Below are 12,470 nucleotides of genomic sequence, written 5' to 3'. Positions count from 1 at the left end.
ATGAGTTCTACAGAAAGAATCATGAAGTGGGAGAAATGGCTGTCTTATTTCTCTGTATTTACTTCCATTTTTGACACTATGGAAAAGTAATAACAGAAGATGTAACCTAAGTACAAATTAGAAACAGGTGTAACACCACCTGTGTCAAATTAATTCTGACAGACCACATCTAGAACTCAGGGCAAGTAACATCTTGCAGTGCCTGGTACAACACATCATTGATCCTTCAACAGGGCCTCTCTGCACTTTACCAGAACAAATTATTCAATCAAATTTGTCTTTCTCAGTTTCTCCACAGCCATTTCAAGAGAGCCAAGACATACTTCTAGTTTTATACAGTAAACTGAAGCAAAGAGTGAGGGCATAAGGAGGGGAAACCCTGTGTGTCCACTTGACAAAAACTTTCCCCAGTGGGTACAAAGACCTAAGACCTCACTGCAAAATTTAAGCTTTAGCTTGATTTATCTAATTGTTACTACTCCAAAGACAACAAAAGCCTCATCTTGTACATATTGGGCAGCTACAGAGGGAAAGTAAGGGGACAGTAGTCTCGCTCCAGCCCTTCAGGACTTCACGTACCTGTCCCCAGATACCTTACTAACTGACATAAGAAGACCTGTAACACACCACAAGAACCACATATGCACTATTTTATGAGAAATAGTATTTCTACACGTAAGTAAAATATCTTTCTTTCCATAATGATGGATTTTGGATTGGTTTAAGTCAATTGCAGGATCAGCCAGCAGCAACATAAGTTCACTTTAACAGCACATGGAAATTCATCTGTGACAACAAAACACGTGAGCCCAGGATAATGCAGATCCCACCACCACCACACCCAAACTAGCCAAAGCAAAAGATGAAGCTGTGGCCTATGAGGGGAAAATAAGCTCAAGGACCTTCCTTATTCACCTCTTTGCAAGACAACACAGAGGAAAATTAACGAGACGCTGATCAGTTTCAGTTATGCCATTCAGAAACTTCAGAGAAACCACAAGCCTACAAAAAACCTCAAACACCTGAGAAAACGGAGATTCACAGAGACAGGCCTACTTCTCAGTTGTTTTATAAGAGTTAATATATTAGTCATATAAAAACCATCTGAAATTCTTTCATCTAAAAATACAGAATTTGATGTGAAAGTAAAAGGCTATGCAAAAGGTAATTACGCACAGGCATTTACTAGTAAAAGATGTACAATACTCAAACACCACCATCACTGGGACCTTCAATAAGTCAATAAGCACCCCTGTAGTTCAGCAGAAAAGCCAAGCTCTGACTTCCATCCAGAAGCACTAACGTGAAATCTGAAGCAGTAACATCAATAAGACTTCAAGACTTTTCCAAGGATTTCTTTCAAGTTTTTCATTAACTGATGTCATGGCTACATTTACTTTAAGAAGAAGTTTAAATGCAATGTCTCAAATTAGTTTAAAATTTAGTTTTAAACAAGCAAGATTTGGCCATTTTGGATGGTCAAACAGTATGGATTAAAAAGGCTTATCACAAACACTCCGATTTTGTTTGGTCTAAAACCTCTGGTTCCTTTGCCCCAAAACAAAGCAAGGCAGAATGCAGGACAAGAAAATAGAAATCTGTATTCTGTCTGTTCAGGCAGATTTTTTAACTTTTGTATGGCTAACGAAGACAAAAAATTTTAAAAAATATTTTAGCTTAAGAAAGAAACTTTCCACCAATGCTGTTGAGAAGGTATTTCACAAGACTGTAGAAGACAAAACATCTGCTCCATGAATAACCTTTGTTAAAATTGAAAGGTCTGTACCATCTACAAAATGGGTGAGTCAGTCAGTTTTACTGCATCACCATCAATACACATCTGACTGCACCGTTATTTCAGGTATAACTATATAAGCAACAAGCTTCCAAGGGTCACAGTCTCATTTGTATTTGAGGTTGAGAATTTTCCAGCATACAAATATATAAAGGAGAATTATGGCAAATAGTTCTGAATATAAACTGCAAGAAGAAAGCAGTAACTAACTTCAATGCTTAGTTTAAGATAGCTAACAAAATTCTACTTCTGTTTGCATTTTATTATCTCAAAAGGCAACCAAATCTCCTTCCTATAAGACTCGCGGGGGAAAGAAATCTGTCAGTGTGCCACAGTCCAGAGAGAAACATAACCATATCCAAGAAACACAGTCGGGGCCAATGCCTTCTCCTACAGCACAGACCAGACCAACCTTTACAAGAAACCTCAGCCACTTCAATTCTGAGACTGAACACCCAACACAAACTTTAACTGTGAGGATTCTTGCTGCCTCTTTGTGAATAGCTGCATTTTCATGGTTGTTGTCATCTTCCTCGGATGAAGCTACATCAATCAAAAAGGATGGAAAAATGAGATAATGCTGAGGCACCATCCCACTGATGAAGCTGCAGAGATCTTTCAGAACTGTGACCTGCTCTGCAAAGCCGGCATCTCCTCCAGCTTACAAGGGTTTACAAGCTTGGTCCTTCATATCCAGCCTCCACATTGTACAGACTGCCCCTGCATGCACTAATCATGTATTTCTCAAGCCCCTGCATGCATTCTTTCCTTCTTTCCATACATTAATTCTTTTCAAAAAAGGAAATTAAATTAAAAATAAAATTGTTTCCTTATCCATTTCATTCAGACACTTCACCTATGTGATGGCTAGTGATGTACGGTATTAAAACAATACACAACTAATCTCTGAGACAGCAGACAGAGAAGCAGCAGAAGGATACACCTGTAACACTTTAACTCAAAGCACACTGTGCCAATGACTTACAAAACATCCCCCAGAAGCTGTCAGCTTGCAGAGACTTTCCCATCCACCAGCACCTGACAGTGTCGGTCAAGTGAGAGATGACACAGGATCTAAGTTCTGTCTGCAATGAAGATTTTTGAAGAAACACCCCACTGTTTCCTTTAGTAACATTAAAGATTAGAACTAGAAACTGTGGAACAAAAGACATTATGTAGCAACCAATATGTAAGCAATCCCTAAACAGTTCCTGACTTGCAATATATTCAATTTTTCCAGCCCACTGTTGGGGGGGGGGGGGAACTCAAACTTTCCTGTGCAAATCTACATTTCTATTCATCTCCCTCTCTGACTCGTAGTAGATGTCTAGTAAACAGTTCTCCCTATTTTGATGAAGCAGCAGCAATATGCCAGGTTTTGCTTTACTGCGGAGACTGCAAAAATAAAAGTTCATCTACTGGGTCTACAAGAGCCACTTCACTCTTTAATTTGAAGCACACAGCATTAAAGCTCCATCATCAGCACATTTGAAACTTTAGAGCTGCTTTAAATGCTGCACATTTGCAACATTGGTGCTCATGTATGAAAAAATTAATTTCAAGCACATTTATCATAAACTTAAGACCCAAAAGAATAATTTCTACTGATAAGCATCTTTTGTTTAAAAAAAAAAAAACAAAAAAAACCAAGAAAAGAGGAAAGAGAAACCTTAGCAACAGATCTAGACCAATGAGATCTAATTGGCATTTAACAGGTCAAATTCAACATGAAAGTTGTTTTTACTCAGTCTAAGACTTCCTCCCCAAATCGCAGGGTATCTCTCTGAGCGCAGAAAACTGCCAGTGTCCTCCCTTCCAGAGCATCATGACAACCTGGAGCTGGTAGCAGAAGCCTTTCCCTCCTGCCCTCACCTCTATGTTCCAGCCCTATGCAGCAGGTACCAGAGGACATGGTTGGCATGGGCTTGCCCAGAAGACTCTACGTTTGCCCAAGTGAGAGACCATGTGTTGAAAACTGGACCCCCAAAGACACAAAGGTCAAACTACTCCTACCAACATCAATATTTAGCTTTAAAACAAGCACAGTTATGTTCATAGATTTTTTTTTTTAAATAAATAAGAAAAATTTCAACTCATACACAAGCCAATCATCTGTCCTCAACAAGTTTTAGATTATTGGCCATGAAGTATCAAGCTGCACCAGCCAAAAAACTATTACGTACACTCTTTGTACATACAAAAATGATAAATAAAAGCAAGTCATGCATCAAATTGTTTCATATCTTAACATTCTGGTTTTGGCTGGGATAGAGTTAACTTTCTTCATCGTAGCTGGTATGGTGCTGTCTTTTGGATTTGTGATGACACAAACACACCCATGTTTTAGCTATTGCTGAACAGTGCCTACACAGCATCAAGGCCTTTTCTGTTTCTCACACTGCCCTGCAGCAAGTGGGCTGGTGATGTGCACGAAGGTGGGAGTGGACAAAGGACAGCTGACCCCAACTGACCAAAGGGCTACCCCATACCATATGATGTTGTGCCCGTCGATAAAAGCTGGGGGAGAAAAGGAAGGAGGAAGGAGGGAGGGAAGGGAGTGAAATTCAGAGTTATGGCATTTGTTTTCCCAAGTAGCTTTCCTGGAGATGGCTGAACACCTGCCTGCTGATGGGAAGTAGTCAATGATTCCTTATTTTGCTTTGATTGCACGCACAGCTTTTGCTTTACCTGTTAAACTGTCTTTATCTCAACCCACAAGTTTTCTCACTTTTACCTTTCCAGTTCTCTTCCCCATCCCACTGTAGGAGGAAGTGAGCAAGGAGCTGTGTGGTATTAGCTGCCTACTGGGATTAAACCATGACACTTAATTGCATGCATGTAGTTTGCTGCGTTTATGATCTTCCAGCTGATTTCTCATTCATCCTTTAAGAATTTCTAAAATTAAGTAATAGTGCAAGAAATGATTGCTTAGTAAGTGCAAGAGTTTCAGATTTTTTTTCCATGTATATTTACTGCAATTCTGATACCACTGGATTGCATAATTAGTGAAGAAATAGAAGCAATTTCTTTTCTCTTCAGGCCAAGGAATTTTAGAAATTGTTTAGAATCTTCTTGCTATTCAGTAACCATAGGCCATTTATTTCCAAAGCTCCTCCGACATGGAGACTGAAAAATATATTAGGTCGTTTTGCCAGCGTTACTAGGAAGCCCCTTTTGAGACTAGTATTACATTTGTTTTCTCTTATCACTTCAGACATCCATGGGGGGGGGGGAAGATGACATTCAAACTAAGTTAGCTTGCTAATCTGAAAAAGAACTACTTGAGCAATTTATCTTCCTTTAGATGGTCACAATTGCTTTCAACAGAATAAAAGATGACTAAGTTAAAAATAATCTATGTACTACAGATTCTTTAAAGTAATGCTGCAAATCTCCATGGCTTACAGTTGTAACTTAACTGCAAAACCAAAGTTTGAGGTATCACGGGGCGGGGGGGGGGGAGGAAGTGTTGTGATACTATATAGCACAGGAAACAAATGAAACAGATTACATACGAAACATAGTACTTCAGCTTTCTTTCAGGTGCAAGTGACAGCTTAAGTTATAGCAAGAAAGAAGGAAGTCTATCCCGTAAAGGAGGTGCTAAGGCAGCAGAAAACCCAGGTGCAAAGATGATTTGGACAAAATACTCTGACACCATTCTGTCATGCGCGTTGAGAGCATGTCATTTAGTCCTCCCCATATCTCAGAACGTATCAACAACTACAGATGTAACACGATGCAGGTAGAGTGCATATTTTTATGATATTTTACGTGAAAACTGAAAGAGATTAATCTTAAATGTATATAATGCAATCGGGAGAGGGAGGATCTGATTGAAGAGGCAATACAAAAGAGCTTGTCAGAAGATTTTTCAATAGGAACACACCAAATTCAATAAGAGGGATACAGAAACAGTTAAGAAGAACCCTACTGTTAAATGCAATCTAGAATTTGATTTTGTAATGTTTTTTTTTCTTTGTAACCTTGTTTGCAACTCTGAAATAAAAAGCCTGGCCTTCTGTATTTCTGAATTAAATTAGTTGATCCAGATAAAGCAAAGTGTGCAAGCGCAACTCCAAAGACGTTGTTTAGAGGAACTGGGCTGAAGAGCACTTTTCAGGATGCTGTCAATCTAACAGAGCCGGATTTTGGAGGAGAGTTCCTTCATCAGGCTTAAGCCATCATTCTCACTGTAAAAAGAAGCAGTAAAGTGACACCTCATAGCTCTGAGCAACCCCCTAAATCAGGGGGTTGATTTTTTTCCTTCCCCCTGAATAAGCAGCAGTGTCTCGAAGTTGTGTGCTGTGCCACACACCACTCTGAAGTGACCAGCTCACTATCATAGATGCAGGTATCATTGCTTGGGAGCTCCCAAGGACAAGTTTGGCTTTAGGTTTGTTTTCTCATTAATTTCATTTAGGTAATAGGAGATAAACACATTTGGGAACTAAACATACCTGCACACCAGGAAAGTACTGATTTTTTTATTTCATATTAACGCCCCCAAAGTTTAGCTAGCAGCAGTCCTACCTGGCTATGTCACTGAATTGCTGTCATCAAGCCTACCAAATTTTTTAAAACACACAGTTCAAGTTCAGGGTCTACTGGAAGAACAGAGACATGTCGCTTTAAATAAATTGTGGTTAAATTCCTCAAATTATAAAGATTATAGAAAATGTTATGTGTCTTTATTGCTCAATTTTCTGCTCTTTTCACTTAAATATCCATTAATTTCTTAATGCTAAAATTCTGTTATGCCTGTGAAGCTTTATCACATTTTGCAAATAAGATGGATTTTTTCATTCATGGGTATGCCTTATTATACAGTTGTATAATGGAGTTAACTGTTACAGCTGCTTTCTGATCTACCCAACATGCATCCCAAAACATCTTCAACACAGCAAGCTGTCAAATTAAATGGAATGCAAATACTGCTATTCCCAGTATTTGCACATTTGAAACAGCAGTTTTCAAAGCCACTTAGATACCACTAGGCTCAGGCTCCACAGAGGATTTGTGCCTCATTATTAGCATTAACTTTTCCCAATAATCTTAAATTCTCATGCTTTATTAGTCTTGTTCATTAAAATATGGAAAAGCATTCAACCTCTTTTTTTCCTAGAGAATAAATAAATGGGAATTCCATATGAAGCATCTTTAACCAGTTTACTCCGTAATACCATTTTTATTTATTTAAGCCACATGAGGCAAGACCCACCCCAACATCTTTTATTCTAATACGTGTAATTAAAAAGTAGCTATATATTTGTACCACTACAGATCAATAGTCACCTCAACAGTCTATGAACATTTCTTAAGTTATTTTAGCATTGCGTTATCAGCAATCTTAACATATGATTGCATAACGCAAGTAAGGAGAACGACATGAACCCTTCATTCCAGTGTTTCCTGACCTGGGAGGAAACAGGCACCTGCAGAACTGACTTTACATGAGGTTCAAAGGAGAAGGACACCTTTTTTTTCCTCCCCAGTTTACCAGAAAAGCATATCCTTCACACAAACTAGATAAACTGTTGGGCTACAGAAAAAGATTAAGTGAAGCTGTGGTTGATCAGATGCTTTCCATCATCTTTTTCTACTATTGAACGTGTTTAAATGTTTACCTGTACAAAGGAAGGAAAAAAATAATAATCAAGTTCCCTTAGAATAAACACACAGATTTTTTTTTTTTTTTACAGTCAGTTACCTACATCTATATTTTTGATATACGTAGCACTTTGATCAGCCTTTTCAAATTAAATTTGAAATTGACAACCTAGAATAACTTACAATTAAATGAAATATGTCACTGTCAAATACGACTAGGTGAGAAGGTACAGACTTTTTATTCATACTAAAGGCATCTAACTTCTAACTTTTATTAAAGTCACAGTATCACATAGTGATTTAGAAATATATACTGCTTGCATTTTCAGAAGTAAGCAAACTCCTTTCATTTAAAATGTATCTACAAAAATGCTTTTACATTAACCACCCTAGATTGTAGTGCAGCCAATAGACTCACAGAAAGTATTTTGGTTAGAATGAAAAAATGACCAAAGCTAAAAGAGCAGGAAAAACTTCTCTGATCTGTAACTAAGAAACTAAAAAAAGAAAAGACCTATAGCTTCTAACAAGAACCCCAAAACCCACACATTGAAGACCCTGGAGGCACCTTTTCAAAAACATGTTAGCCAAAATCTGACAGGAGCTTTTGAAAATTCTACTAAGCACCTAAAATATTAAGTTATAACTCAAAAAAAAAAAAAAAAAGTAATTAATTTGTTAATCAAAGTACTCTTTAATAAAAATATTTAATACGAACATTTATTTTCCTAAGGTAGCCAACATTTTTCATTTAACTATTAAGTTTAAATACTAGTGAAAAAGTTTCCATACAAATGCAGCATAACTTTTAAAAAAACAAATACACAAGAAAAAAACAGTAAATAAAAGGTACCCATTCTCCAGGTTAAAGTAAAAAATACTTTTGACTTTGACATGTGTTTATTAAGCTCTGTTTGTTCACATATAAGCAATCACATAAATATTAAGTTAAGTACAAAAGCTGTATTTGATAGCAAATGAGCATATTTATTTTTACTGGTGAGTTCAACAAAGAAAACTACTCATTGTTTTTTTTCCCTAAAGAGTAACAATATAAAAGCAGATTAAAATTCAAGTTTTTAAATGTACAACTTTAATAAACTGCTGTTTTAAAACAGTACATTCTGCCAATGGAACAGTTTTTACTAAAGCATTCCTTGATAAAAAAAAAAAAAACAAAAAAACACATTTATTTATATCTTGCTTCGTTAAAAATATTTGCCCTGGCTCTTTGTGGCATAAAATGCAATATGCAGCTTAACTATTCAGTTGGCTAGGCCACAAAGTAGCAGCAAAGCAGATTTGGATCCATTTTTTTCTAACTTAGGATACCTCCACAATTTACTAATTTCTAACTTAAGATACCTCTGCAAGTTGTAACAGCATTTCTCCCTGTCAAAGACGAATGCACTAAGGACTTCTGCTTCAAAATGACTAGTTTATAATCTTATGTAAAAGTCACTTTGGGAACTCTTACTTGCTTACATTCATGCTGATTTATCCTGAGCCATGATAACTGTGGTATCAAAAAATTACAGGCACAAATCCAAGAGATTTCAAAAAGTCTAAATGAGCAATATTTTGAAAAATACCAGATTCTGACACTCTGCCTTGATGACCGAATGAGCAAATATAAAAATAGCCCAGAATACAGCCAACTCATTAAAATGGAAGAAGAATACATTTTACAACATGTATCTTCTTTGCTTCTGTGTCATTTTTGTGGTTTTACAACATACTAAATGTTTTTCCCTCTTTACAGCTGCCATTTGATAAATCCACTCCATAAAAGTATCCAAAAGTTATTTTACACAAACTTATCTCACATGTACCACCAAATACGAAAGAAATATTTTAATTTCTTTCAGCACATACTTTTAGAAATACAAACACATTACAATCTTTTGCTTTCAACTTCAGTATTCAAGTGGCAGTATCAGGACCCTAATGGTTCCAGAATTCCTCCTTTAGATATGGATGATACCAAAAGAAAAGCCATATGGAATCTGCATGCGTTTTTCAGAGCAAACAACAAGCACAAGTAGCAGCACATTATAGTTTTCTACTGAAAGTTTTGGACAATGAAGACTGGCTATATAAAATTCTTCCAGAATTACTTTCTTCCAAGTGCATTTCAACAATAAAGTAAATTAAATTCAATCCTGAACACAAAAAGAAAGCAATAATAAAATATAACAACATGCATATGGACGTTTTAGCGGTAAAGTTACCCAACTGAACATACACTGTACTTTAAAAACCTTTTTCACAATTGTTGTGTCATCTTTTTACCAGGACTTGTAGTGACAGGACAAGGGCCAACAGTTTTAAACTGAAAAAGGGTAGACTTAGACTGGGTATAAGGAAGACTGTTTTTTACGATAGTGGTAGTAAGATACTGGAACAAGTTGCCCAGAGAAGTTAAGGATGTCCCATCACTGCAAGTGTTCAAGGTCATGGGTCTTTGAGCAACCTGATCTAGTGAAAAATGTTCCTGCCCATGGGGAGTGGGGGGGGTGGACTCACGGACTGTAAAGGTCCCTTCCAACACAAACTATCCTATGATCTCCCGCTCTTTTAATTCCCCCCCAGACCTTTTAAGCTTTTTAAATAAGCACCTTGTTGCTTTCTCTCATAGCTCTGTTTACAGTTGAGAGGACTTTACAAGCAGCCTCATTAACCTCTTCAAACACTTTCTTTCCATGCTGTTGCCAGAAAGCCAAAACACCAGCCAAATATAGTTAATGCAGTACAGCACTAACAGCATACAGGCCAGTATCTCATTTCCCTGTACTGTCTACCCTGGGCATGGATCCGTTGGTCCTTCTTCTCTGCTGAGAACACAGCTTCTGTTCCAGACAGCTCAGCTTTCGCTGTTCATTGCCTCACACAACAGAAATCTGGTCTACAACTTCAGACTGTAGTTGCTGCAAGACTTATTGTCTTTTAATTCAAGCTGCCAAACTACATCTTTAGTATACTCTAAGCACACTTTGCATTATTAGACAGCCCTGCATGCACAACGTTTTGTTAATTTTACTTGAACATATTCAGACAACCGCACTCTCTTAGCGAGAAAATTACAAACTTTCACCTCGAAGTTTGTGGCACACGGGGTCTGTGGCCAAAGAGCTTCCCCTACACACTACAGGGTAAGGACCCCCATCCGGGAACAGCTGAACGAACACTTGAAACTTCCAGACACCAGGAAAATCAGAACTCGTAGGTGAAGATGTGGCACCTGTAGCAGGACATCCACCCTTTACAGCCCCTTATCACAGTACCGGTGCCGTTACCCCCTGCACGCCCCTCGCACACCCTTGAGCCGACAGGGACGGTGAGGAGAGCGGGGACGAGCCAGCGCGGAGCCCAGCCGCCACCCCCGGCCTCGCCGTCAGGCAGCCCCGGCCGCGGCCACCGGGCAGGGGCGCACGGCCCCGCCGGGACAGGCCCCCGTCGCCGGGCGGCTCTCGGCGGGAAGGTCGAGACGCCCGCCGCACGCAGCCCCGAGGGGGCCGCGGGGAACAGCCCCGCCGTGCCGGGCCGGGCCGGGCCGGGCCCCCCGCACCCCCGGCGCAGACTCACCGCTCTCCTTGCCGGCCGCGGCGCTGCTCTGGCGGCGGTGGGGGCAGAGGAAGTCGCGAGCCGCGTCCAGATCCTGGAAGTGGCCGAAGGGAACCAGGGCGCACGACATGGTGCCGGTGCCGGTGCTGGGGCCGCTGCCGGGGCCGCCGCCGCCCAACCCGGAAGCGCTGCGGGACTTCCCTCACGCCCGGCGCCGAGCGGCCCTGCGCGGGGCGCGTGCGCGGCGCCTCCCGCGGCTGCGCGCCGCCGGCGCTGTCACGTGACCCCGCTGGCGGCGAGGCGGCGCTGTGAGGAGGCGGGGCGGGCGGCGGCGGGCGCGGCTGCCCCGCCGCGGCTGCTGAGGGGAACCGCCGCCTACGTGTCCGTTTTCTCCCTGGCCCGTGAGCCTGCAGCTGGATGGGGCCGCCGGGGTACGAGCCGCCGTACGCCTGCGGCCCTCGGGGCTGGCTCTGCTGAGGGCCCGGGCACCGGCGGGCAACTGCGAACGCCCGGTGTTGGCAAACCCTGGAGGAGGAACAGCCGCCAAGTCCTGCGTGGTCTCTTCAGGGCCAGCTCGTTATGCAGTCAGAGGCAGTAGCTGGCATCTGAGAGTTGCACTGATGACAATGACTGTGTACTTGGCGGGGAAGGCACGACAGCTTCCCCACCGGCCTGGGTCTAAAGGTGCTCCGAGTTGCTGATAAAATTTCATCATCCAGGCCTAATGATGACCCAACACGGCCCTGAACACCTATGTTACTTTGATGAACAGGGAACGCCTTTAACGGACGGGGTTTCTTTCAATCTTAATTGCGCTTGCAAACAGAAAAGCTTTTGTTTGGGTTTAATGTCAATCAATTCCCATTCCTTCTCTGGACACTGAGGCATCTTAGTGGCAGCAGTGGTTATGACAAGTGAGATTTGCTGTGGAGTGCCATCGGTGTGACAGCTGATCCACAGCCTCAAAAATCTCCCCCTAGGGCAAGGAGAAAAAAAACGTGTGAGAACAGCACCAGGGGATGTTTTCTGGGCCCTAAAGAAATAGAAATTGCCCTGTCCACAGGCCTTTACAATTTTTTTTAATGGATCCTACTTTACCAGGCTTATTTTTTTTAATACAAAATCCTGTTGCTTGTTTTTACACAGATGTCTTTTATTTGGTAGATAACAATGTGTGTGTGTCTTCAGTAGTTAAAAGCAGAAATGATTGAGCAAGTAGGCCAAGTCATTCTGAACACTTGGTTTGTGGTCTAGGTTTTTTGGGTGGTCTTTAAACACCTTCAAAGACTGAACACATTTTTACTAAGAGAAGTTTCGTTCCAATCTGGATTCCATTCGGACTTTCCTGAAGGCACAGACTGTAACAGGCTATAAACTCCAGAAAATGTCTGTCAGATTTTCAAAGATTTTTCAAAAACTGGCTTTAACTTATCCTGACAACTTTTTAATGTCTTCAGCTGTTCTATTTTTTTGCAGTAATCAGGACCCAAGAGCAGTTTTG

General features: G+C 40.6%; 1 protein-coding gene across 6 annotated transcripts in view; it reads right to left on the bottom strand.

Moving 5' to 3' along the window:
* Positions 1-11,177, bottom strand: part of RAB3GAP2 (RAB3 GTPase activating non-catalytic protein subunit 2) — a 50,060-nt gene extending 38,883 nt beyond the window's left edge. For all 6 annotated transcript variants that reach the window (XR_014227706.1, XR_014227707.1, XM_082307168.1 and 3 more), the window contains exon 1: positions 10,991-11,177. Coding sequence is in view for 4 of the 6 variants with exons in the window: in XM_082307168.1 (XP_082163294.1) it covers positions 10,991-11,099 (109 nt within the window). In the remaining 2 variants the exon portion in view is untranslated. The remainder of the gene's footprint in view (positions 1-10,990) is intronic.
* Between the last annotated feature and the right edge of the window lie 1,293 nt (positions 11,178-12,470).

This window comes from Platalea leucorodia, assembly GCF_965183815.1.
Source record: "Platalea leucorodia genome assembly, chromosome: 3".
Classification (NCBI taxonomy): Eukaryota; Metazoa; Chordata; class Aves; order Pelecaniformes; family Threskiornithidae; genus Platalea; species Platalea leucorodia.
The sequence above is the reverse complement of the archived record's forward strand: the minus strand, read 5'-3'. Positions and strand labels throughout refer to the sequence as shown.